At 34.5% G+C, this 26898-nt stretch overlaps 4 protein-coding genes across 6 annotated transcripts; 2 read left to right on the top strand and 2 right to left on the bottom strand.

Annotated features, from left to right (window-relative positions):
• Positions 1-2584: 2584 nt before the first annotated feature.
• On the bottom strand, positions 2585-6340 carry LOC147298485 (F-box protein CPR1-like). The gene is made up of 3 exons (XM_086229394.1): positions 6161-6340; positions 4804-4987; positions 2585-4224 (listed from the first exon to the last, which is right to left on the bottom strand). Exons 2-3 carry the CDS (start codon positions 4916-4918, stop codon positions 2981-2983), a joined length of 1359 nt encoding a protein of 452 aa, XP_086085520.1. The 5' UTR covers positions 4919-4987; positions 6161-6340; the 3' UTR covers positions 2585-2980.
• Positions 6341-7727: 1387 nt separating this feature from the next.
• Positions 7728-9792, bottom strand: LOC147298484 (plastid-lipid-associated protein, chloroplastic-like). Its single transcript, XM_086249443.1, has 3 exons — positions 9182-9792; positions 8795-8990; positions 7728-8145 (listed from the first exon to the last, which is right to left on the bottom strand). Exons 1-3 carry the CDS (start codon positions 9646-9648, stop codon positions 7831-7833), a joined length of 978 nt encoding a protein of 325 aa, XP_086105569.1. The 5' UTR covers positions 9649-9792; the 3' UTR covers positions 7728-7830.
• Positions 9793-13407: 3615 nt separating this feature from the next.
• On the top strand, positions 13408-14945 carry LOC147298483 (uncharacterized). Of its 3 annotated transcripts, none has more exons than XM_086228792.1 (2): positions 13408-13855; positions 14019-14945. In XM_086228792.1, exon 2 carries the CDS (start codon positions 14076-14078, stop codon positions 14727-14729), a length of 654 nt encoding a protein of 217 aa, XP_086084918.1. In that variant the 5' UTR covers positions 13408-13855; positions 14019-14075; the 3' UTR covers positions 14730-14945. The 3 variants fall into 3 exon arrangements, with proteins under 3 accessions (XP_086084918.1, XP_086084919.1, XP_086084917.1); XM_086228793.1 differs by having other exon boundaries at positions 13408-13859; XM_086228791.1 differs by having other exon boundaries at positions 13408-14945.
• Positions 14946-24257: 9312 nt separating this feature from the next.
• LOC147298482 (1-aminocyclopropane-1-carboxylate oxidase-like) lies at positions 24258-26289 on the top strand. The gene is made up of 4 exons (XM_086240697.1): positions 24258-24439; positions 24573-24799; positions 24906-25239; positions 25685-26289. The coding sequence occupies exons 1-4, from the start codon at positions 24335-24337 to the stop codon at positions 25973-25975; spliced, it is 957 nt and encodes a 318-aa protein (XP_086096823.1). The 5' UTR covers positions 24258-24334; the 3' UTR covers positions 25976-26289.
• The last annotated feature ends 609 nt before the right edge of the window (positions 26290-26898 follow it).

The raw sequence follows: 26898 nt of genomic DNA, 5'->3' as shown, positions 1-26898 counted from the left end.
CATTATTCATTGTTGGGCTCGATAGTGATGGTGTTGGTGAATTCGATGGCGGGTGGTGATGGTGTAGGGTTTGGGTCTGGTTTTTTGGGTAATGATAGTAGGAATATGTTGGGTGTGTTTATTGAGTTTTAGTAAGGGTATTTTCGTAAATCTTGTTGAGTATAGTAATAAAGTTTTATAACTTAAATTTGGATAAACGTTGCACTTTGCACTTTGCATAACAATGAATCCTAACGCAAGTTTTATCAAACAGATCTTTTTGGAAAACATTGTACACAAATCATGCACAAAATTAAGATCCCTTAATACCCAACGCAACCCGTTGATTTAAAAATTTTAAAGAAAAAAGAAGAAGTTACATTTGTGAGTCTGTGACAGCTGAATTTGACGTTAACGTTTGTGCTTGTTTTGTCCCTAAGTTTAGCAAAGTAACTGGGCCTATTATCTATGGACTGCAATGAAGGAACTGGCCGGGCCGGCCTACTAATTAGTTGACATCACGTTGGCTCATTCCTTTCGACTCGAAGGCCCCCACAACGATGCACTTGCGAGGGGCTTTGTACCCAATATTCTTTATCTTTCTACTCTGGAGCAAATATTGGAATCGTTTGGCATTTGATCCAATGCCAATTCAGTTGCTGGTGGGTAATATTCTTCTGACACCTAGTCCTTAATTTAAATGTTTCTGGCTATAAGAAAAAAGGTATATTAGATTGGAATTTCATATTCGACCTAAAAAAAAAAAAAAATTGGAATTTCATGAATGTTTCTGGCTATAAGATGATCTCACAAATGGTTCATGAATGTTTCTCACAAATGCATGAATGTTTCTGGCTATTAGATGGTCCGTTGTTTTGGCATGAAATCTGATGGCTGTAGCTATGCCACATCACAATTCAGTTTTTAAAAGTCTTTAATATATTCATCCTCTTATCCTATATTAAAATAGTCCGAAAATACAAGTAACCATTGGAGCCTTCTGTTATGGGAGTGGGGCCACTTTTCTTTGCAACATAATAGAAAACTAAGGTCACTTTTGCTAACAGAGAATTGGAAAGAAAATAAATCTGTGAAGGAAGAGAAGGAATTGGAGTGGCCATAAGTAGTTCCTGTTAAGTTGTTTTCTAATTATATGAAATCAGAATGAAAATGAGGTTGATTTATTCTCATATATTTACTAATTGAATGATCACGAATCGAAATAAAAATTAGTTTAATTACTAAAAAATTTGAGGTTTGTTTTAAAAAAGTTTTATTTTCTTAATGAATATTTTGGGGTTATTAAAAAAGTTTGAGAGTAATTTGGTATGAAGCTATGACTCTAGGTGAAATGAGATCCAATAGCAAGTCCCCACAAGGAGTGAGATTATTGAAAAAAAAGAAGTGTGAATCCCAATTTTGGAGTATACCCCACTTATATATATACTTGTTGATTCCACAATAAGTAAACACATTATTAGAATATATAGAATGGAAATGACTAGGATTTATTCTACTCTCATTCCTTATAAGTGAAAAATACCTAAAAGGAGTAATGCTAGGTGGTTTTTAAACTTTGAACCACATAATGACAATGTCCAATATTGATATCTAAAATTTCAGATTTTTTTTTTTTTTTTTTAAATGTGTATGACAAAACACCAAAATGAGTATTAAAAAACCAAAAACAAAAGGATAAAATTAAAATAAAATAAAAAAAACCTCTCTTTTCTAACCATGGCAGCCATGGATCCTTCCCCTCCATTTCTCTTCATTACCTCATCCCCTCCTCTCTCAACTCTTCCGTCGTCTCCAACCCTTTCCAGGCCATTATCAAGTTTGGGATTCATTGATTCAATACTCAAACTATTGGAATAAATTTATGCATAGATTTTTCTATTCTTTAATTGATTCGGTCATTGATTTAGATGGTTACAAGAAATATCAAAGAAGATAACAAATAATAGATGAAGAAAATCCCAGAAAAAAAGAAAAAAAAAAAAGTCAACTGAGAAGCAGGTGGTGATTTTTTTTGTTTAATTTAAAAAAGAAAAGTCCGTTTTAATAATACTTGCTAAAACGGCATATGCCAAATTGTAATATTTATTACAAGTTGAAGTCGGTCCAAATGGTAATATACTTGATGCTAACAACATTCTTTAGTAAGTTATTATTTCAATTGAATAATTATTACAACTAACTTTTGGAAGCTAGCTGCTATTACTACTTAAATGATTGGAAATCAATAATGTTAGAGACACTACCTTATAATCCTAACTTATGATCTCAACTCATGTGACCAACGATGTGGCAACCTATGTCATTTTTCATGTCATATTTTTTTGTTTTTTTGGTCATGTGACCAACGATGTGGCAATCATATATTTGTCATGTATTTTAATCTTTTTTAATACATATACCCTAAACCCTAGCATTATTGATATGAAATTAGGCATGCAAGTTACAATTTAATACCCTCAATGATATTGCGTACATGCCATGTTTAATTTTTTCTATGAAAAAATTTAATCAGTAACTAATAGTTAAGACCTCGATGGCTTTACTCATCATAATTAGGTAAACTAGAATCACCAAGTCAAGATCCTTCAAAAAATTAATTCGATCAGCAACAGGTAATTAAACACTTCGTATTTAGTTGCAACAACATTATATATGCAATCTTTTGTCTCAAACTCCTTCAAGAAATTAAGTCGATCAGCATCACCTCTGGCTCTTGTTGGTAATTGATGATACCCAGAACCAAAACCAAAACCAGTTGGCTAGCTCACACCAATTGCCTTCATTGATTAAGAAAGAGCCTCTAGCTATCTGCAGATGCAGGATCATGAGTTAATTAATTACTATTGCTGCAGTCAGAATGCCCTGCCAATTGCGACAACATTTGATCCTCAAAAGAAGTTACAAGCTCTACATGAAAGTTCCAGAGGACCTTGTATTGTAGTCACTACTCACTTCTCAGGGTGTATACATAGGAGTCTCATCACCATTCACCAACGTTGTATTCACCAAATTGCCAAAACTTTTTGGAGAAATTAGGTAGGCTTTCAGTATAAGTGAAAATCCTAATACCCCTGAAAATGCTATTTTCCTGCCCCATTCTGCATGTTCCAAGTGTTATGCGATTCATGGAACCATATTGTAGATCCAAAAAGTAGCATACATGTTTATCATCCACGAAAAATATTCCATGCTCCCATACACCGCAAGTCGAAGTTGATCTAAAGAAATTAAAAGGATGCGGTTGGAACATTTGGGTACCAATTTTGTAATCTAACGCCCACTCTTTTTTATCATAATTTTTCAACATCCATATCTCAATATACGAAGAAAGACCTATGATGGCCAATGATCCTTTAAGGTTAACCAAATGTATGCCGCTACATCCAATTATGTTTACAAAATCCAGTTGTAAGTTGGGATGAGGAGTCCAATTGAATTCTTCTTTCTTGAAATCGAAAGAAATAATATGATATTTATAGCTTTCTTTATCTCTATCAATCAACCAGTGCATGTCTCCATATGCAGATGCCTTCCTGTCGCTCAGAGCATAAGGAGGAAATGATTGTATCCTTCGCCATGAAGAGTTTGTGCCCAAAACATAAACTTGGGCCACATGGTTGGTGTCCTTTCTATTTCTGGAAATACGAACAATCTTGTAGGTGCTAGTTCTATTATCAAATCCCATACCGTACCAGTTTCCAAAAAACTCTGGAATTTCGATGTTACTTGTTGGGAGCTTTAGAACTTCTTTCCTAAGAGGATTGAGTAAGTAACATGAACCAAAACCCATCTCACTTTGAAAGCAAAACAAGTTGCAAAAAACAAATTCTATACCGTAAAACAATTGCTGGGAGAAATTCTTTGAGAGAAGAAGAGCATGTTTGGTTTTTCCCAAGGTATACTTGCCATTGTATTTCCATGGACGCAAGGCCACTGACCTGTTATCATTCGCAGAACATGATCGAGCAAGAAGCATGAGTTGAGGTACCTCAACAGCAGCAGGGTTGGTAGCAGTGGAATTAAGTATACGCGGAGTATGCAGTGTAGCAAACAAAGGGCATTCGACTATGTTTAAACAGGTCTTGGAGGCCCATTGGATGCAACAAAGTGATTTTACGGGCAGTTTCATAAGGATATCCACCATGATATCGTTGGGTAGCTCCATCAACTTTGACTTTGTGTTTCTCTTCAATTTTGATTTTTCAAACTTCTTCTCAAATCTGACTGATCACTCACATCAAACAACAGCTTAATATTCAACAAAAACTAAATTTGAATACTCAATTTTAATATTCAACAAAGTATACATGTTTGTAAATTAAATATACTAGAAATCGAACAACTTATCAATTAAATATACAAATCTGACTGATCACTCCCATAAATATATGGATTCAAAGGAACAACCCTAATAAAATTTGCCAAAAAAAAAAATCTTCATAAATACTTAATTTAACAGAAAAAAGAAACCCTAGAGGAAAGGAGTTCTTCCACACTGGGCACCTTCCCGACAATGTATAAGGTAACAAATTTCTATATTTCATATACATTTCTCAAAATATGAACGATCATTCAGTCGAAAAACAGAAGGTATATATATGTGTATTTAATTTGACAGTCAACTCTACTACATGCATATTTGAACATAAATGTGTTTTACTGGCCAGAAAATAAGTATATGTGTATTTAATTTGTCATGTTAGCAACAAGATTAATGAACAGTTTCACCACACTTGATGTCACGACTCATACAGGTACTAGTTCAAGTAAATTAAATTGTAACAACGAACCAATGATACTTACTTTTTATCAAAAACAATAAAAGATGCAGTATCCAAATCCTTAAAGCACGGGTTAAACAATTTCTTCCAAAAAATAAACTGCGTACGATTCCTTTCATGTTAATGCCAGCTATCATTTTTCAAGAATATGATCTCCTGCTGATGTTTTTGGTACTTTTATTGAGAGGCCAATGCCGATCCTGAACCTAAGAAGATTCAAACAAAAGCAGTCTTAAACAAAAACTTATACAAAGCAACAGGGGTAAAATATTAAATTCAAATTCTACAACTAATACACCAAAACAGGAAACCTGATCAATTACAAAAATAATTTACTATGTACTACGATCCGAATTAATGCACGTTATTTTTTTTATAAGAAAAAGAAATTTGGTATTGTATATAATGCTATAATAATACAATTCGAATTGCTACTGTATAAAATACTAAGGCCTTGTTTGATGCGAAGAATTGGATTAAATAAGTTAAATCGCTAAATTCATGTGTATTTAAGGAAAGAAATGGAGGGTGTACATCTTCTAACTTGAAGGAAGAAGATGGATTAATTGGGGATAAGGTGATAGTCTCACACTAATCCCACCATTTTTGTGGGGATAAGTTTTCCCTTATGACTAATCCATATTCTTTCTTCAAGTTAGAAGCTTCTTCTTGAATACACATGAATCTAACCAACTAAATTATCCAATCACTCCAGTCCTATGCATCGAGGCCTTGAATTGACTAGAACTACAATACCTTCCAATAATTTGTAGCACCGAGCTTAAGTGAAAGTCCCACACCAATGTTTATGCGATTGTTAACAAAATGACGAGATCATGTGGAATGGATCGACAAGCGTCAAAATCAACAAACTAGCTCTTTATATAGGCTTCAAACCCTAAACCTACTTGGAAACATAAAGCTAAATCCTAATTAACAAAGGAAACCAATTAATTGTAATCATAATTGGAAAATAAAACCAAAACTCAGAAATATCCTAAAAATTACCACAAACTAAAAAAATATATTTGGACCATGAAAACGATCTTATTTGGTTAAAAGCTGAACGGGCCTGTGAGTCTTGTAAATCTCACTGTTTCTCTTCAAATCGACAATTTTTTATCTTTCCAGCAGCATGCAACTTTGTTGACCTCCAATCTCCTATTTGAACTATTTTTTTCTAAATTTGAATTGCTTTAATTTCCTTAATTTTCTTCCTATGAATTGACCCCTCAACATAATCAGTAGATAGTACAGTGATCTAACTCGATGATATCAAAGATTCAACATGGATATTTATTATTAAACAGCTGAAACAAAGTACAGAAAGAAAGAAAAAAAATAAACAAGAAAAGAAGAAGAAATCTGAGCAAAATTACCTTTGAATCACAAGTGCCAGTTTTGCCCTCTGGGAAATTTCGGCTATAGAAAATCGACTACTTTACTTGCTTGATTGCTTTAGAGAATAAAAACTTGATGAGGGATGAGGCTGAAGAGAGAACCTTCTGTTTCTGGAACTCCTAGCCTTTGTTTTGTTAAATTGAGACGCTCTTATTGGCTGTCCTGTTTCAGTTTGGTTGGTTGAACTTGTAACCTTTTTACTTATTCTAGTAATTTGTTGCTTAGTTTGTCTGCCCGTCCATCGAATTTTGGGCCTTTCTAGTTCACTTTTGAACTTTGGGCCTGGCCCCGTTTTTTATGAGAAGTTTCATCAGTTTGACCAAAAAATTAATAATAAGAAATTGTTTGAGTTAGGATTATTATGACATGTAGTATGTGCCATGGATGCCTTCTTTTCACTATAAATGAGCTTGTTCTTAATACATAAACGATAAACTTGGACGGGCAGGCTCCAAGTAAATGGGATAGGATTCGGATCATCTTTGAACCACTCTAATTTTTTAATTTTTTTAATTTTTTAATTATAGAGTGTCTATTGTTTTATAACATTTTATGGTACACACTTATTTAGAATTATAATTATCAAATCAAAATAATTAAAAAAATATATATGTATACTTTAACCACATAAACCTAAAAAACTTAAAAGAAATATAAAAACAAGAAAATCATAAGCCCAGCCCACCCTCCGACCCTTTTTTTTTTTCTCTCTCTCTCTCTCTCGTACTCTCCCTCTCTTCTTGCGATCGAGTCCCTCCACAAAAAGCAATAATACATCAAATGCATTTGATCTACTTGCAGTTTTTGAATCAAGACTCCAAAAAACTGCAGATTTTAATCACACTGATCAAAATAACAAAAAATTGCAATAGAAAAATATCTCCATCATATCCCAAATGAGTCCAATCAAACATTACTGAGTTTGTCATACCCAAATCCCAAATATCCTATATCGAAAAAATAGAATATTATGAATACTAATATTAGCTATATCATGAGCATCATTCTCGACCCATCTAATTTTTGCAAGCACAAGCTTTTTTTTTGAACCATTACATTACCGTTTTCATCATGGGCCAAAAAACTGCAGATAGAAACAAAGGGGTCCGATCAAGTGAGATTAAAATCTGAAGATGGGACTCCGATCATGTTTTTCTAACTGCAGATTTTAATCTATTGCATGTTTGGAATACTTAGTGTATAATGTCTCACTCAATGCGTCACTCGGCCATGATGAGCTTGCTCCCAATACATTAATTTGGGCCGCCAAGTAGTTGTGATGTGCATTTTCAGAAATACGAACAATCTTGAAGGTGTTGGGTTATTTATCAAATCCCAACCTAACCAATTTAAATAGTATAGGGCCACTGGCTGGAACTCCCAAGATACTCGTTGGGAGCTTTAGAACTAAGACGATTGAGTAGAAAGCATGTGAGGACTCAAGTTTTCTCAATTGAAAAAATTTTGTGTCTCTGTGTGTAGATATCTAAATCTTTCAACTAATGCACAACATGGTTCCCGGAGAAATGTTCTGTCACCGAAGAGTGTACAAAATCCAGTGCTTCAATTATTCATTCTAGAAAATTACATCCCATGTCCTTGAGCATGTACATACATATATAACGCATAAAAATTTCTGCCAGTTTGATTAGGGAGTTAAGAGGGAGCTGCCATCCTTTATTAGCACAAACACACTGCCATTGTCTCCCCTTGAAATTCGAAGCTCTTCGTCAAGGTATGTGGTTAGCAACCATGATTCAGCACTGCTACTTGATATAGAGAACTTAAACGGGGGTTGGCTCGATATGGTCCTTGCAACAGATGAAGCAGTGTCTTGGACAGAGGTGAGCAAACCTTTGAAGGGCGTGAGGTCTATCTTTTGTCCCAGAAACTCAACGTTTTCTGGAATCACTAATGAGTCTGTTAGCTGGGGAGTGCCAATTACGCCTTCTTCAAACTTGATCTGAATAAAGAAAACGAAAGAAGCTCATTTACAGCTGAATCCAAAGCTTCAAAGTTTGTTTCCAATTATATATGTTGTTTGAATGAGCTTTACACAGCAGGAACATCACTAAACAGAAAGTCTGATTGCAGAATGTATTTATTATGGCACATTGAAAGCACTTAGATACAAATTATTCTCTTTGTAAAACATAATTAGGCATCAAGGTATGTTAGTTTGATATACATTTTTTGTCTCAGATTCGAAGCCTCTTATACTCTATTCCTCAGTTATCTGTATATACATTGTAGGCCTTTAGATGTGATGCTTCTTATACTCCATTCCTCAGTTATCTGTTAATTTTGCAGATTGCAGGATGAGGCTACACACATATATTTCTCTATTTGCCTCTTTGCACATACAGCTATATTAACTTGGTATCCATTGTTGGTTCATTGATATGTATTAACTTGAACTATGGGAAACAACACTAGACCAATAAAATGCATCAAAGGGAAACATATTCCATATACCCATTTAATCTTTTTGAATTCATGATTTGTACAAAAAGCAAACCACTTATGCAATTCTAAGCAGCCTGTAGCGAAATTTAAGTACTGTCACTAGTCATGATAAAGATAGAGGTAAGTATAAAGGAAAGGGAACAAACCTGGACACGCTTGGGACTTCGAACTTCGAATTTGGCATTGGTACTAATCGAAGTTGTAGCCAATGGCCCAGCAAACTGCACAGAGTTTTCCACAGTGAAATTCTCAGAGTCAATTGTCTGCGATATCTCCTCTACCTTTACTAATGGAAGCGTTCCCCTTGACAACAATGGAAACAGACCTACAAAAGACGTGTACCTACAGAAACCCACAAAAATCAAAGCATATATATACATTAACACTATGAATTGAAGTCAAGGGGGTTAAGTAGGAGAAATTTTTCTATGAGACATCACATAATTTCAGTGCATACGTAATATAACTTAATTTAAAGTAACATAATTTAAGTACGCACAAACTTTTTTGATTAACGAGGAGATGGGACTTACGCTAGAATCCATTTGCCATTGAGCAGAGGCAAAGCGTCGGTCGGAGCCGGGGTCGGGTTCTGGGCCTCCAATTGGGTAATAAGCTCGACAATCTCGGCCCGGGTCTCGCTGGTCGCGCTCAGCCCACGATCAGTCCCATAAAACGACTCCACCAACGCCTTCTTCAGCCTATCGATCTCTTCTGGCGGCCCAGCCGGCTTGTCCTCCTCCTCAGCCACAGCCACACCCCCAGCTAGTGGCTCCTCCTTCTCCGCGCCCCAGTCTTCGTCGTCCACCGCTCGGATCCAGGTCGCGGGCCTTGCCGACCCGACAAATTTGCTGCTCAATTTGGCGGGGGCACCGATTGAAGCAGAGTTTGGCGCGAAGAGTGAGGTGGGCTTGGAGGTGGCGAGTCGATGATGATGATGCGGTGCGTTTAGTGAGAGAGTCTTGCATGGGAATTGGTTTAGCTGAGAGACGAAGGCCATGTTTAGTTTTTTTTTTTTTCTTGAGCTGAGAATTTGTGAACTGAGCGAATGAAGAAGTGCTTCTGCTTGTGGGTTCAGCAAAGCGTCTGCAGTTGGCGAATTTAAGAAGCAGAAAAGAGGGAGAGTTGAGGCCTTTAAGGCAGTTTGGTTGTCTGTTCTGTATCGCTTGTCTCTGACTATTTTTGGCAGTTAGGCAATAGTAAGCGAAAGACCTTTTTGACCCTGACTATTTTTGGTTTGGTACTACTTTTGTGATTTGGTGGGAGGGTAAAATGGAACTCACGGTCCCCAACTCTTGTGGGAATGGTGCACCCGTCCACAGCTCCAGATTTTGACACGTACAGACTGTAACTTAGAGGACATCACATCACATGGAGAGCATGTGGATTGTGGGAGAGAGCAAAGAGTTACATGATTTTGGTAATGGGGGCCATATGGGCTTTTACCATTGAATCTGGTTTGCTCCGATCTAAGCTTTTTCTTTTATTGGGGAAATGAATGAGTAAATTCGCACAAAATATCTAATGTTCTCTAGTTGGAATTCTATAATTAGATGAATACCATATAATTTATTTGATGTAATTTAGAGCAATCGTATATGTAATGTGAATTTTAAGTATCATCGCATGAATTCAACCACAATGTGCTATTGAATACATAGGGAGGCCACTTACTAATATGGAATATGATGTCCAAAAAAAAAAAAATTATTAATAGAAAATTGGCATCCATGTCCTAACTCAACAACCCTCTTAAATTGGGATGTTATTGTGGAGGTGTTTTATGATTTTTTTTACTTGTGCAGTTGGGAGTGGGACTCACGGTGCATGTCCTACATTAGCATTGCTCAAATGTTTTAAGGCTAGTGCTGTTTGAGTCATGCAATTTCCATGTACATTAACCAAGTTAGTTCCCAATTTCATTCTCTTTAGGTTAGAAATTGGGTGGGCTGAGTTATTGGGCTTTAGATATGGGCCTGGGCTGGACCTTGGGGGTGGGGAACCGGGCCGGAGTTGGCCTTCCTCTTTGTATCCGGGTCATTTGTCAACATCAAAAGGCCTCATTATTGCTTGAACTCCATGTATGCATGATGCATGCACAAATGCCAATCATAAATAATGTTTTTTTATCACACAAAAAATAGTTTATATGAATGGGTCTGGTGTGTGCATAGTTAATTGTATAGTATAAACATAATTTTTGTGTAAAATTGTTTATGCAATAGTGATGACTTTGCCAATCATTGACGACTAAATACTAAGAAGAATAGTAGAATACTATAACATAGTTGCCACTTGCGAGCACTATATGGACCATTAAAATTCCTCTTAATTAAAAGCATTAGGATTAAGAAGGCTGTATTATCAATTTATTATAATATTGATTGTGAGGATGATAACCAAGCAGGGGGGGTCCCACTTTGTGCTATGCAACCAACTGAGTGCGAGCAATACAGAGTTGCGTGGGCCCCAGTAAGTTGCATGATCCATTTTATTAAATTATTAATCACTATTACGCTAGGCTTTAGGCTTTTCATTGTTTTCAAGCATTATTCCTTTTAGTCTGGCTATGCTCTGTTGCTTGCTCTCAATAGCAAATTGAGGTCTCTTTTCAGCGCAATCAATGGAATGTTGCCTTTATTTGTAGAGGGACAAAAAAATTCTTAGGTGCATTATCACACTTATGACTTACCAAATAATGATTGAACTCAACCAACCTCATCTTCGAATAATCGAATTTTATAACTGATTATAGAAGTAAATGAGTTGGGGTTGACCTTAATTTGCCCCTTGTGCTTAAATTTGCTTAGTATAGGTTTTTTTTTATTATTATTAACTTATGTCGTTTATGAATTTTGAATTTCGGACTACTTTTGATAAAAAATAAATTAAATATTATCTAAATTAAATATTATCTACTAGATTAAATAGTTATTGACATTTAGTATAAGTAATTAAGTAATAATAAATTTATAGAAATTATAGGTAGAGCATTACATTCACACCCGTAACAAAGGCTGATTACATATTTCTCGTTTTAATTTGCATGAGTATGAAATCACACTTTGGCTTTTTTTTTGTTTGGGGGGAGGGAGTGGGGAGGGGTTGTTTGCATTAGCTAAAGGTTGGGTTGGTATAAGGACTATAAATAGAAGATATGCATTAACCAGAAGACAAAAATGGAAGGTGAAATTATATAATAGTTATGAAAATAATAAAAAGAGGTACAATAATCATGCCAAAATTCAAGCTAGATCTTTTAACATATATAGGTGAGCAGGCTCTTTTAATTAGCTAACGTATTAGGCCTTCAAACACTTGTAACAGATTTTCTATATCTCAATGATAATAAATCGTAACAAAAGTATTGCACTATTCCTTTTGTTCTTCAAGGAAAAAAGGTTCAAATTTGAAATATCCGCAAAGGTTTAAAAAATTTATGCCAAGTATAGACCACCATTTTTCCTTTTGTTTCCTTGGACCTTGATAATTCGTCAAACTATTTAGTAATTCCAATATATACTCACTCCACAGTTGTTGGGTAATCCAGTTCAAAGGGTTTTGGAATTACTCACTCTACACTCAAATTCGATCCCCCTCCTTTCAAAAAAAATAAAAAAATAGTATATACTCACTCCACAGTTCACATGCATATATGCTTATAATTTCATGTCCTGAGTGATTAGAAAGAACACAAAAATAAAATAAAAAACCATATATTTATATATACACATATACAATGTTGAAGTCTTCAAACCAAATTCTAAAGAATTTAAAATACGAAGATTCCTAATGATTTTGAAGATTTCTAAATATCCCCCAACAATTACACTTTATTCAACAATTCAAAGATAGCTATATTGACCACATAATTTTATTTTATTTTTTGAGAGGAAAAATTTTGGAATTTATTGGTCAATCAAATCCTCATATAAACTTGGTCCGAGCCAAAGAGGTCCGAATTCGACATCTAGTATACATAAAAGTCATGCTTAAATAATACATATTTTGCTCAAAGATGAGCTATATGATTAGAGAATGCATATTTTACTTTAAAATGAAATTGATGAGCTACATTAATTTTATTTTAAAGTTTATACAATGATAAATAGCTGGTCATGATTAGTAGCGTTTGTATATAAACCTAATAAAGTTTTTTTTTTTTCTTTTGCTTGAGTGGAATAAATGTGAAAGAATTTCACCCAAAAATATAACAATAGTAACACGACTTTCCATCAAAGAAAAAAAATTAATAAAAGTGTAGTTGTATACTTGTATATAAGTTTGTCATTGATGTATTGGACCAATTTTTTAGTTTAAACATAACAATATGATCATGATATTATTAATTTATCTATGTTATAACTTATAATACATGAATATTTAATAATAATATATTTTAAAATTTTAAATGGTCGTTTATCCAAAATTATAACACTACGGTCACACCCAAATTTGTTTCAATATTTTAAAATTCAACTGTCTTACAAAAATAAAATCACTATAATAATTTGAGTTGTAAGTTGTAACAAGGATAAAAACATATAATAATTTGAACAAAAGAATCTAAAATTGGCATTGGAGGGTAGTGCCACTTGGCAAAACCTCGGTTGATACGCCGGCTTCAATGGCCTTTGACTTTGTTTTGGTCGGCGACCACCCAGCGTACAAAGAACATCAGGGCAAGTCACCTGAAAATACTACTAATCTAATCAATTTAATTTCTTTATCCAAACCAAAATTCATTTTTATACTAACTCCCACAAATAAAGACCCACAAAAACTAAAACTGGTGCTTCTCTTCTGTTGCTGCTCCAACCCCAAGAGAACCCAAAGACGAAACAGAACTCTCTGTAGAGCACTACATTTCCTACTTCCTTTTTGGGCTTTATTTCCTTCTTCTATTTTGTCCTTTTCTCGCTTTTCCCAAACTCCGAAACCCCTCTTTTCAACGAAAAGAGCTGGCCATGAGCTCCTCCTAATTCACAAACCCAGTATTTAGATTTTTGCATCCCCTCCAATTATGCGATCTTAATTAATTGCCTTCAATTAATGCCCCCAGATTCCTGCTTGCTTCGTTTGGTCACTGTCGCTTTTCTTAATTAAGCAGCGAGAGAGAGAGGTGGTGGGCTTTCCTTTTCTGATTCTTCAAGATACTCACGGGTCTTCCATGGACATCAAACCCCTCCTCACTTCAATCCAAACCTGTAGGTCTCTTTCACATATTCGTTACAAAAATTCTTTCGCTGTTTCTCTGTTTTGGGTTTCTTATTTTGTTTTTTCTTATTTTGGGTTGGTGGGTGTTGGAGGATTCCTTGTTTGGCTTTCTGGGTCTGTTCGGGAATGAGTCAACTCAGTGTGATGTTGCAGGAGAGGGCGCGTCGAGAGAGGGAAGCAAGAACGGTTCTTGAGATTCTCAGAGAGCAAATGGACGATGCGGATGGAGGGAGAGGCGGCGAGAGGCGGAGTCTGAAGCAACGGCTCAGATTGAATGGGATTGGCTGCTGTGGTGCCACGTGGGCTTTCAGACGAACGGCGGCGATAAGCTTAAATGAGGAAGACGAAGACCCGCCACGTCAGCAACATCCGCCACCACTACCACCGCCACAACAACAGGAGGTTATAAATGTGGGCCAGGCCGCACCGGGAAACGATTGGGATCCGGGTTGCGTGGGTCCGATTTCGACCGGGTCGGGTATGAACCTGGCCGCCGCTTTAGCAGCGGAGCGTCAGTTCCGGGCACCGCAGAATCCGGATGTAGGAGGGCCAGTGGGACCCACGTCAGTTCCGGGAACGCCGTTGAGAGTGTCGTTGATGAGACTGCTGGAGGAGACGGAAACGGACAGTGGCGATGCATCTGCTGTTGGTGCTGGTACAGTTGCGGCGGCGGAGAGTGAGAATGTGGAGGGAGCCATGGGCAATGATTCGGTGTGCTGCGTGTGCATGGGAAGGAAGAAAGGCGCAGCTTTCATCCCATGTGGGCACACCTTTTGCAGAGTGTGTTCGAGAGAGGTGTGGTTGAATCGAGGGTCTTGTCCCCTCTGCAACCGTTCGATCCTCGAGATCCTCGATATATTCTGAAGATCGGACGGGCGAAAAACAATGCTTGATGTGATTGTGATGCCAGGAGATTCGTGACATTGATTTTTGGGGGCCAACGGTGATTGTTGAAAACTTTGAAGGTGGAATTTTCACTCACATAAATTCAATTTAATTGTTCACATGTAATATGGGAGTTATGATTTGTATTTCAACTCTATTTTTTGTCAACTTGAAAATTACAATGAAGGTGCAATGATTTTCGGGAACTTATTGGCAAATTTTCCGAGTAATGTTTTTTCTTTTCTTTGGTCAACCCAAGTAATGTTTGTTAGCAACTGTTACTGAAATATGGTGTTTGGACCTCGTAAATCACATAATAAGAATTTAATCACACGTCAACTTGTCCTTTTCTTTAGACCAAAGAAGGTGGCTTCTTGGCAGAGAAAACAATTTAAGTAATGAAACCTTAATCCATGGCATGGACAACGAAGCTTGTTCAAACAAATGCAATTGTCATCTTTGTAAGTCTCGTTAAACAAGCTTTTAAGAATTGGAAAAAGAAAAGGCACGTATGATGGATAAGTTTTTTTTTTTAGCCACCGGCGTATAATGGATAAATTAATATAGAACAACTCGATTCGGTACATATAATAGGATTAAATAAGATAAATAGCTAAATTCACGTGTATTCAAGAAAGAACATGGAGGGTATCTTTTAACTTGAAGGAAGAATATGAGAAGAAGATGAATTATTTAATCCCACCATCTTTGGTGGGATTGGAATGGATAAGTCTCCCTTTATAATTAGTCCATTTTAATACATCTTATTTATTCAAGTTAGAAACTTCTTCGTTGAATACACATGAATTTAGCTAATTATTCTATCCAATCATACCATATGCACCAAACAAGGAGTGTAAATAAGCATTCCAATGTTTAACTAATTGGACCATATTAATAGTGTGTTTCAATCCTTTAAGATTAGCTCAAGTGGTGAGGGTGGGTGAGGTAATGGTTAATATTAAGATATGTTCAGAGTTCGATTTTCTTCAATATAACAAAAAAAAGATTAATAATGTGTTTCGATGGACAAATTAAAATTGGTATTTCATTAATAGGGAAATCTTAAAGTTATATACAAGAACAAATGTGGAATTTAGAGCTTATAACTTCAAATTTTAAATTCTACCAAATTAGTTGTCATTTCCAAAAGTACAAGATAACGAGTTCAAGAAAAGAAACACACAAACCACTCTATCACGATAAATTATTCCGTATAACCGATACACTGCCACGTGGTATAACTAATCTATATGTTATAATATGAGTAGATGTTATTAATATTATACCCTACAAATATAAACATGTCTTACAATAATACTTTTAACACGTTGAATTGATTACAGCACGTGACAATATATTGATTATACTCAATAATTTTTCCTCACCACCACCACCCCACTACCACCACAGATGTTACCAATACCATTATCACTACCTCCACAATCCAACATCATTGTCTCCACCCCTTGCCATCGCCGCCACTGGCCACCACCACCACCGGCCACCACCACCACCACACTACCTCCATCACTATTGTCGCCATTACTACCAACCTGCTTCCATTGTCCCTACTCGTACTACCACCATTATCACTTTTATATTTCATCATACGTAATTTGTTAGCGAAACTAGAACTTGATAAATTTCATAACTTAACATTTTATTTTTTAAAATTTCGACATCTTGAAAGTGCCTAGCACTGCCAAACTTCTCCACACAAATGCACCGTAAATAAATTTAAAATGTGAAATTGTTGTTTCATTATAAGAATGGAATGATTTTTTACGACATTTACCTAAAAAAACTTGTAAAATTGATATTTCTATTTTTTGAATTAAAGATTTTTATTAGTCCACCCAAGATGTTTTTGGCAGGGGAGAATTAATATTGAGTCTGCTGGGCTGGGCTATATTACATATAACATTAGCCCACTAGCACAACCCATATTAGTAGGCTAGTTGCCCACCCAAGCCTAGCCACCATCAGTTGGTGAGCCCCGCCCTTGGGTACCTCATAAACTAGAGATTGACCCAAAACAAAGTTGGGCCTAGGCCCTTATTTTCCGTTGGCCTGAACTAGGCATGGATGCCTTTCACATAAAAATGTGCTAACAAAATTGAAATCAAAAGTGGAATCTTCCTCTATCTTTCCTTTCTTACTATATAGTTGTTTATCATTCGAGCATTTACTTTGTTTATTAACTTATTCTTCGTGCTTTTGTGTGTGTAGGTATATGCATGATATAGAGCTTTCAAACAGTGATTAATTAATTAAAAAGTGGGCATCCTTGATACGCATAAGCATTAGCTACTCGAGCAACAAGTAAAGAACTTAATTATGATCAATGTGGCAATTTTAAAAGATTCATAGTGTTAAAAGTGGGCATGATGCATGAATAGGCATAAGCATGAGCTTCGATCGATCTCCATCAAGAAGTGAACACGTACTTATGATCAATGTTGTTTATATATAATTATATAAACAACAAGAAAGCATATGAATCTGAATATCTGATCAAATTAAGTGAGTTCTGCAAATTGCAATGAATATATGTTTTATTATTACGTGGAAGGCATGCATGTATGCATATATATGTACATGTGTCTTTTTAAAGAAGTGCAGGAACTGTCTTTTCAATGAAGAGTTCCTTTCAGGTCTGAGTTAGTGGGTGCATTCAATCTGCACCAAAATTCCACTTTATAAGAAAGCTTCGTCTTCAATTGGTTCCAATAATGTGGTCTTAGAAGCGTGACAAAAATGTACTGCTAGCTCCTACCCAATCATTCTCTTTCTCCTTTTGTTTGATGCTGATTCACTCAATTACATCTTTGTAAACTTTTTCAGTTTTGGCATGAGGGAGGCTTTGAGATAGAGTGAGGCCATTGCCGGCCTGCTTGAAAAAGATAAAAGCCAAAATGAAATTTCAGTCCCAAGCTCTTGGTGAGCTTACAAAACCCTGTGTCCCAATGGACCTAAATTGCTACAAGTGTTTTAAGATTCCGTGTGAAATAATTTGCATCTATAATTTTTTTTTTTTTGGGGCAATTTGAACTTGAGAGATGTGTATTAGAAGATTTCATTCATCGTTAACTTCATTTCCTTTTTTCTTTATTTCATATATGCTAGAAAGATTATATCACATGTAAATACTGTATATTATGTATGTGCATAGAGTTAATGCAAACAAAGAGAGTAAAAGTAGTAAATAATAGAAAGTGGGGTAAGCTACGATTATCTTTACAAGTTATTTCTCTAACCGCGTCTCACTCCACTTTTGTAGAAGATATTTCATTAATGATAAAGAGGACTCTCGATCTTTATCTTGTAGATATTGCACTTATGTCTAAGATTATGTTGTTTTTATTTAATTTATATTATTATATTTCCAATAAAAATATTAAATCTTAGCTTCAAGATGTTCAATCATTAAACTTTAAGACAACTTAATATTGCTTACATATCAGTTATTGGGTAATCCAGTTAGAAGAACCGTATAATTATTTACAATGCACTCAAATTTGATTCTCCTCCCTTAACTCAAAAAACAAAAAAAATTGCTTACATAAAACACAAAAAAATTCAGGATCGATCACTTTATAAGGTTTTATTATCACCTCATTGAGCCAAGAAAGGAAAATCACCAACATAATAGACCATGGTCAACCATAGATGTCATGTTCTTGCCAATATAAAACTTTCATATATTGTTGAATCTAGTCATATATCACAAGACTCACAACAACTCACATGTCACAAGAAGTTGTAAATGAGTATTAAATAGCAAATTAATATTCACAACTTCACAAGCTTGATATCTATATCCATCCAGTCGCCCATAACATGCACGCTGGATGGACCCCATTATGATTTATCCAATTCTCAATCATACGAACCGAAAGAGCAACTAACTGGTCAATTGCACGATCAAGGAGGAAACCTCTCTTTGAGGAGAAGGGTCCACTTATATAATTAATAGATTAATATAATGATACCTCCATCACATCAGAGATCTAATTATATTATAAGACCAACTATATATCCTAACTTGGACCGTTGATTGACATTTGCTTCAACACGTGGGGTCCATATTAAATTATATATAGTGGGTCCAAATTACATGTTGCCATGCCATGCCATGCCATGCTGAGAACATAGATTTGAGGGAATGGAAAGTTAAAATAGTTAATGAAGTATTTCATTTGCCATGTGGGTACTCTTGTTCTAATACTAGGTTTAGAGATAATCAAGGGTTACCATCTTTCCGTAAATAAATGTCAATTCTTGTTTATTACACAACTTTGTTGGAATCCGGATCATCTCCTAAATTAGTTAATCTCCTAATCTACATAATTTTAATTATAAAGTGTCATGTATCCATTATAAGATCCAACGAGTTACAATAATTTTGAGAATTTTTTTTTTTACCTTTTCTATGGCAAATGCCTTCTCCTTCCTTATTTGCCACTCATCTCATTCTTCATCTAGTCATCAGCAACACCTCTTTCTTAAACCTAAATATTGTTCATCTGCGATTCAAATAATGAAAAACTAAAGAATGATTTAATCTAAGATATCTCTCTCTCTCTCCCTCTCTCTCTCTCTCTCTATTTAGACTTTTGATAAATGGAGATTAAAATCTCTTTGAGTTATTTTCTTCATCTAATTAACCTATGTCGAAGTGGGTGTGTTAACATTAAAAACTGAAAAATCATAACCTGATAAAGAACCCGGCCAGTTTTGAAAGGTTAAAGTTTTTTCCCAATTATTTTTCAACATCTCTTGCAATGCTTCAGCCACCTCCTCAAATCCTTAGCTTGTTATTTTTTATTTTATTTCTTTTGGGTTACAACTCTCTATTTCCATCCATTCCATCAACATTCCATTAAATTAATTTAGGCTTGTCATGATCAGTGAGTCCCGCACCATTCATTGTCCCTCATGTTCCTCCCTTTCTCACTTGACAAATCATATATTGAAAGACTAAATGTTAGAATTTATAGAATTGAGAGAGGTCAAAGGACTTTGCATAGGATTAAAGGAAAGAGAACTGAAGAGGAGAGAGTCAAGAGAGAAAGAGTGAATTCAGTATGGCAGCCAAGGTTCGATGCAGGGGACGAAATCATGGGAAAAAAATGGAAGTCCTAGAGCGATTATACTCTTGTTTTTTGTTTTTTGCTTTTTCAAGTTATACAAGTTAAATGAGAGACAAATGCCTAATTTCATTTTGAACCATAGGATTTTATAATGTACATATGGCACTTTATAATTAAAAGCTTAGATGGGTTAGAAGATTAACTAACTTAGGAGAGGATCCAAATCCACTTTATTGAGTGCTAAGTAAAGAAGAACATCATTTTCCATCTGAAAGGAATCATATTCGTCTCCACCGATCCAATTATTCTAAGTTTATATATTATGCTCAAAACTATGAAATGCTTCTTGACAATATCATATATAGCCTATATTCTTTCTTGACCTTGTAGGATTGACAGATCCTAGTTTATAAATCCAAAGTTGCTTCCCTTTTAGCATAAAGTAGAAGAGTTGGATTTCACCTTCAAATGAAATCTAAGATTTTCTTAATGATGCGGTGTACATATTACAGGGGAAAAAAAAAAAAAGAAGAAGAAGAAGATGATTCTTTGCATAAATGTACTATTTTAATTAGTTATTAATCTATTTTTTTTTCTTTTTACTGAAAGATAAGTATGTATTGACGTATTGTTAAGTTTAAAAGTCCAATACATATCTTCTACAACTTGTATAAAGTATTAAAAAATAATAGTGTCTGTGATATGTTGGGAAATGGATGCACAGAGAGCCAAAATGGGAAAGGTTTGGCAGTATCACATATGGAAACCAGGTTCCACATTCTCCTGATCAAGTATGGAGTAACATGTACGTCATGCCAACTAAGTAGTACTGGCAAAAGGAATTGTCCTTTTTTCCCCCACAACATTATTATGCAGAGGCAACACCAAGATTTAAAATTCGGGTGGGCTAAATCTCTAGAAAATTTTTTTCCTAGTAAAAAAAATACACATAAAATATTTATATAGGAACTTCAAAAAAAAAAAAAAAACCATGTAGATCATGAAGGTATTGGGCTAATGGGCTAATGAAAAGTGATTATTGATTGTATTGAATTTTATTTCTATTTTCCTTAACTCTACCCTTTTAATAAGTTGGGCTTTTATATAATATATATTAATTTTTTTTAGCAGAATTCTCGGTTGTGCTATAGCACAGCCGGTCATGCACCTAGTTCCGCCACTGTTATTATGTAGTGTGAGTACTGTGATTGACTTGGTTCTCAGGTTCTCCCATAAAATCATGAAAAATAAAATTATTTATTTTACGAAAATTTTACAATACCGTATGTCATGCAGATAATTTTTTTACCATTGATTATTAATGAATTCATCTTTCAACTACTAAAGTATAGATTCTCAACACTTGAATATGTTTGCATGACATGGTGTTCTTGCTATAAATGTTCTCTAGCTAATTGTATAAACAGTTTCTTTATAATGAACCAATTAAAATCAAGAAAATTGAAATAAGTATATACTAATTTGGATGGTGAATGAAAGTAATTAACCGTGTCTCATGTTAGGAGATCTAGCTAGCACAAGTGAATTTGGATTTGAATTTGAATTAAGTAGGCTGGCTATCAAATAAGCTAGTTACCTTAGAATGGAAAGCAGGAAAAGATGATGAAATTTGCCAATAATGTTATCAATATGTGCGAGTGATGCATGCATATGCATATGCATGAGTCATGACTATGACTCTATCGATTGAAGATTGTATATGAACCAGGAAAATATGCATATACCATTTGAAGATTGTAAGACAAACGCAAAACTAACAAGAGAAAAATACATGGAATTTGGAACTTGATCCAAAACCAGCAAAGCGATATTCTTAATTGGGTCCTTGTCCCAGAGGGTTGTACATGTGGTTTGCTTTACTCTCTTATGGAAAATGCATGGATTCATAGCTCAAGAATTTCTTTGACCACATTAATTAATTGCTACACTTTCATACGTAGCATATGATCCATCAATCCATCGATGGAACTTACATATTTTTGGGTGCAGTCGTGCAGGTTCCTTCGCAGCCACACTCATCATCCTATATTCCTATGCATATTATTTTGTCAAAAGTGTAATAGATATTCAAACTGACGAATTAATTCTTTAAAAAACAATGTACGGAATTAGAGTTTCTACTTTTTGGTGCTATAAATTAATATATATATATATATATATATATATAGTTCTAAACATTTCTCTTAATTTAATTGTTGAGCATGTAACATCCAATAATAGTGGGAATTGACTGTGGGATTAATTCCAACAGAGAAATGAGAATGATCTCATAGGGTGTGGCACTCTGTCATATATATTACTAGGCGACATCAGCATGTGACTTGAAGACCGAAAGTTGAAAGTTGAGATTTATTTATTTGAGTTTTCTTTGGTCAGAAGTTGAAAGTTGATTTGAATGGAGGATTGTCCAAGTTTCGTCAACTGTAATCCCATAGCTTTAGATTAAAGCCCATTGTTTAGGTTACTTTATTACCATGAAACTTAATTAAGCAAAATTAACTACCAAATCCATCGGTCATCATCACTAATTAAGTACGTAGCTCCCTATACATAATAAGCAATTAAGCAGAGTGTATAGACGTGGTTCGATTAAGAACCCAATTCTTCTACCTACAAACAAATCAGTGGTTACGTGCTCTTTGTATTAACTAAGATGCATGCACTATGCAGCTAGTGCTAATGTTCCTGATTTTCAATTAATCAATGTTAATTAATTTGTTAGATCCTGTTTAGCGCATGTAGATCTATGATTGAAATCTTTTTCTTTATTGTAATGATTCACTGACTTACTCGCAACTTTTTTCTTTTCGTTTTCTAATTGTTGATGAATGATGGTAATTACCATTTTTTGTGGCATGCCTTACTTTTTTTTACTGCTCACAATGTATAATTGTCATTATTTCAGAAAAGAACATGGCAAATAAGAATACTATTTGATATAAAAAAAGGAGGAGGTATATGTATATATATATATATATATATAATGAATGAATGAATGAAATGCTATGTTTTTCTTTGTCTCTAAACAGGCATGTAAATTGTAAAAGGAATGATAAAAATCTGGATAAATATAAATATATAAGTAGATTTATAACACGTACCGCATCGACATGTCATGTAATCTTAGCATCGTTCGGTGAGGTCGTGAAGTCATGAAGAAAGGTAGTAACAGACTAACAGCCACGAACACGCTAACACCCTCCTCTTCCGGGCCCCACAACAAATTAAACAAAAATAAAATCGATCGATCTAAGAGACAAAAGAGAAAAAGATGACTCAACGACGCATAGGATAAAAGTTGGTAGGGGTCCATGATCAGGACGTGCTCACTTAGACACTTAGATACATATTCCACCAATACTCATGTTTATTTATTTATTTTTTAAAATCTGGATAATAGTTTGCATTAATCATTTTCTTTTCTTATGCACTTATAATTTCATTCTTTATCATGACTTGCTTTCATACTTTTAAAGTCCTCTTTAATTTTTGACACATATATTTCTATATATATTTACATGAAAATTTGATTCTAGAACCATCATCATTCAACTACATCTAATCCAATACCACTTAAGCCAAAGCTTATGGATGCAAAATTGGATTTAGACAATAATTAAGATTATATATTTAGAATAAAGTGGAATTTCGTTAAGAGATGCTTTAGATAATTTTATTTAAAGGATTTTTTGTGAGACTCATTTCATATTGTATTTCAATAATATTCTGAGTTATTATAAATTTTTATTCAAAGATTATCTTTGAAAAAAACAAAAAAACAGAAACCAATAAATTATTTAATTTTGATAAAATAAATAGACAAACAAAATGTTTTCAACCAACACTTGAAATTAATCAAATGGCTAAATTTTGCAAGTATGACCGGCCTTTTATTGGAGACCTAAAAAATGGAGAATTCGAATGATCAAAATACAATACAGAGTGGCCCAACAATAGATCCTTTAAATAAGATTTGTTACAAACTCCCTTAATAAAGTCTCTCTATTTAGAATAATCACAAAAAATAGTACTAATTAAATGATAGCATGCACTTAAAATTAATAGATTTGAAACGAGAAAATAAATCGATCAGTCTATTTCTTTCTAGTCGTCAGCTAATGTTTCATATAATAATCAAATTATAAAACCCAGTAAAAATATTGGACAGATGCTAGCAATTTAATTACAGATTTTCCACTTTTATGACTTGAAATTTTTGCGCATTACTTTATTATCACGGATTTATACGATGTCTTTCGTAATAATTGATTACATGGCCAAACACAAACTTGAGTGGATAACTGCGAAGCTGCATTGTATAGACCGGCATGCAAGAATCTTCCTCCTTTTCATCGCCTATAAATTGCACCATCCCTAACTTCACTTAACAAATAGAGCTACATAGACCACTGCCTAAAGAATACAGCTTGTGAGAAGAGGGAGACAAAGAAAACACTAAAGAGAGAAATGGAGACTTTCCCAGTTGTTGACATGGAGCAACTTAATGGAGAAGAGCGAGGAGCAACCATGGAGAAGATAAACGATGCTTGTGAGAATTGGGGTTTCTTTGAGGTAACCAATTAACAAGTTGAAGATAATTTTTTTTTTCTTTTTTTTTTTTTTAAATTTTTTTTTTACTTTGTGTTTTCCTTTCTGTGTGTTAATTCTAACTCTTTTAATTTCAATATTATGAATCATATATAAGTTGGTGAACCATGGGATATCTCATGAGCTGATGGATACTGTGGAGAAGCTGACCAAGGAGCACTACAGAAAGTGCATGGAGCAAAGATTCAAGGAAATGGTGACAAGCAAAGGCCTTGAAGCTGTGGAGTCCGAAATCAATGATTTGGACTGGGAAAGCACCTTCTTCTTGCGCCACCTTCCCCTCTCAAACATCTCCCAAATCCCCGATCTTGATGAAGATTATAGGTCACACCCACTAATTACAACCTTGATTAGCATAATTTTCTGTTTATAAATATATTAGTATTAATTGACATATTAATTAGTTTCTCCTCTTTTTGAACAATTTCAGGAAGGCCATGAAGGAATTTGCAGTGGAGTTGGAGAAACTTGCTGAGCAACTTTTGGACTTGCTGTGTGAGAATCTTGGGTTGGAGAAGGGTTATCTGAAGAAGGCTTTCTATGGATCCAAGGGCCCAAACTTTGGGACCAAGGTCAGCAATTACCCTCCTTGCCCAAAACCAGAGCTGATCAAGGGCCTCAGAGCCCACACAGATGCAGGTGGCATCATCCTACTCTTCCAAGATGACAAGGTCAGCGGCCTCCAGCTCCTCAAGGATGGTCAATGGATTGATGTCCCCCCAATGCACCACTCCATTGTCATCAACTTGGGTGACCAACTTGAGGTATATAGCCACTTCATCAGTCCTTTCCTTTAATAAAATTCTGTCACTTAAGAAAAATGTTATTTTCATTAGGGTCAATGATAAATAAGTTCCCTGGCCAAAAAAAAAAAAAAAGATAAATAAGAGAGAATGTACATGTACAAAATAGTCCACCTCTTAAAAAGAAGAACAATCATATATATTGTAAGTGTACGTTTAATAATACCTTAAAATTACTTTAAAATAAGGGTATAAGTTGTATAACTAATAAACAATTACACGAGTGTTTAAGTGGTCAACTTGAAGCTAAATGTACGGGTTGATAAAAATTTACGATGGGTGAGTTTGTTTATCATCGTAAAGTTTGAAAGGAGTTTTAAAACATTTTCTATTTTAGATAATGACATTTACTTTCTTACATAATTGTTTATTGTCCTGTTTTGGGTGCATATAATACATAATATAGGTAATCACAAATGGGAAATACAAGAGTGTGCTACACCGTGTGATAGCTCAACCTGATGGGACCAGGATGTCCCTAGCCTCATTCTACAATCCGGGCGATGATGCTTTTATCTGTCCAGCACCAGCATTGGTGGAAAATGAAACTGAGAAATGCCCAATGTATCCCAAATTTGTGTTTGATGACTACATGAAGCTCTATAGTGGTCTCAAATTCCAAGCCAAGGAGCCAAGGTTTGAAGCCATGAAGGCCATGGAACCCACCCTTAATTTGGGTCCATTTGCAACTGTTTGAGCAGTCCTCTGATCCTTGACAGTAAAATAATTAATTGGGTTTTGTGTTTTTGTGTGTGTGTGTGTGAGAGAGCAAGAGTGTTAAGAGTTTATGTTCTAATAAAGTTGTTGGGGACAGTTTGGTTTTTATAATTTAAATAGCCTACAAGCTTGGGATTTCAGACTAGTTAATTAGTTCTCTATGTTCATGATGTGGATGAAATCTACTATTATAGAGAATGACCAACCATGGATAGTCTTATATGTAATCTGCATAACTGTTTTTGTAATATAAAAGAATAAAATTAATATAATGTCAAGAATTTGAGGGGCCAATGTTCTTGAAAGTTCTCAATGAGTTAAATTGTAGGGAGATGCAAGAAAAATAATGTGTGGGTGTGCTATAATACATGCAGTTTGAAGATAATATGGAATGCTATGCACCTTATCCAATTTACTTTTTTCATTAACCTTCTTTTTTATTATTTTCATTCTGTAATGTAAATTCATGATCGGAATCGTTCATTTTTTAGATTTAACTATGAAAATCATCTCTATAAAAAATCAACCAAATCGAAAATCATTTGGTTATGTAATTGTGATTAAATAAACAAACGGTTTTGGTAATAATTTAATTTACCGTTTTTTATTTAATAACGATTACAATTAAAAGGACTTTATTATAAATTTAAAAAAATTTCTTATAAATTATTATGAATTAAAAGAATTTTTTTATAAAATTTTTAAACACCCACAGTCTCCATTTAAAAACTATTTTTCTAAAAAATCTAAGTCTAATTATCTCTAAAAATAATTAGAGCAATAATATGGCACAAACAATATCCATCACCATAAAAGGAATTATTAAAACAACCCCGCAATTAATCACGTAATTTTTGATATTATCTTCAAATTGTATGTATGGGTAGCACACTTTCTCGCAAT

This window comes from Dryas octopetala, chromosome 1 (assembly GCF_963921425.1).
Source record: "Dryas octopetala chromosome 1, drDryOcto1.1, whole genome shotgun sequence".
Classification (NCBI taxonomy): Eukaryota; Viridiplantae; Streptophyta; class Magnoliopsida; order Rosales; family Rosaceae; genus Dryas; species Dryas octopetala.
Note: the sequence above shows the minus strand (reverse complement) of the source record. Positions and strands in the feature narration are given on the sequence as shown.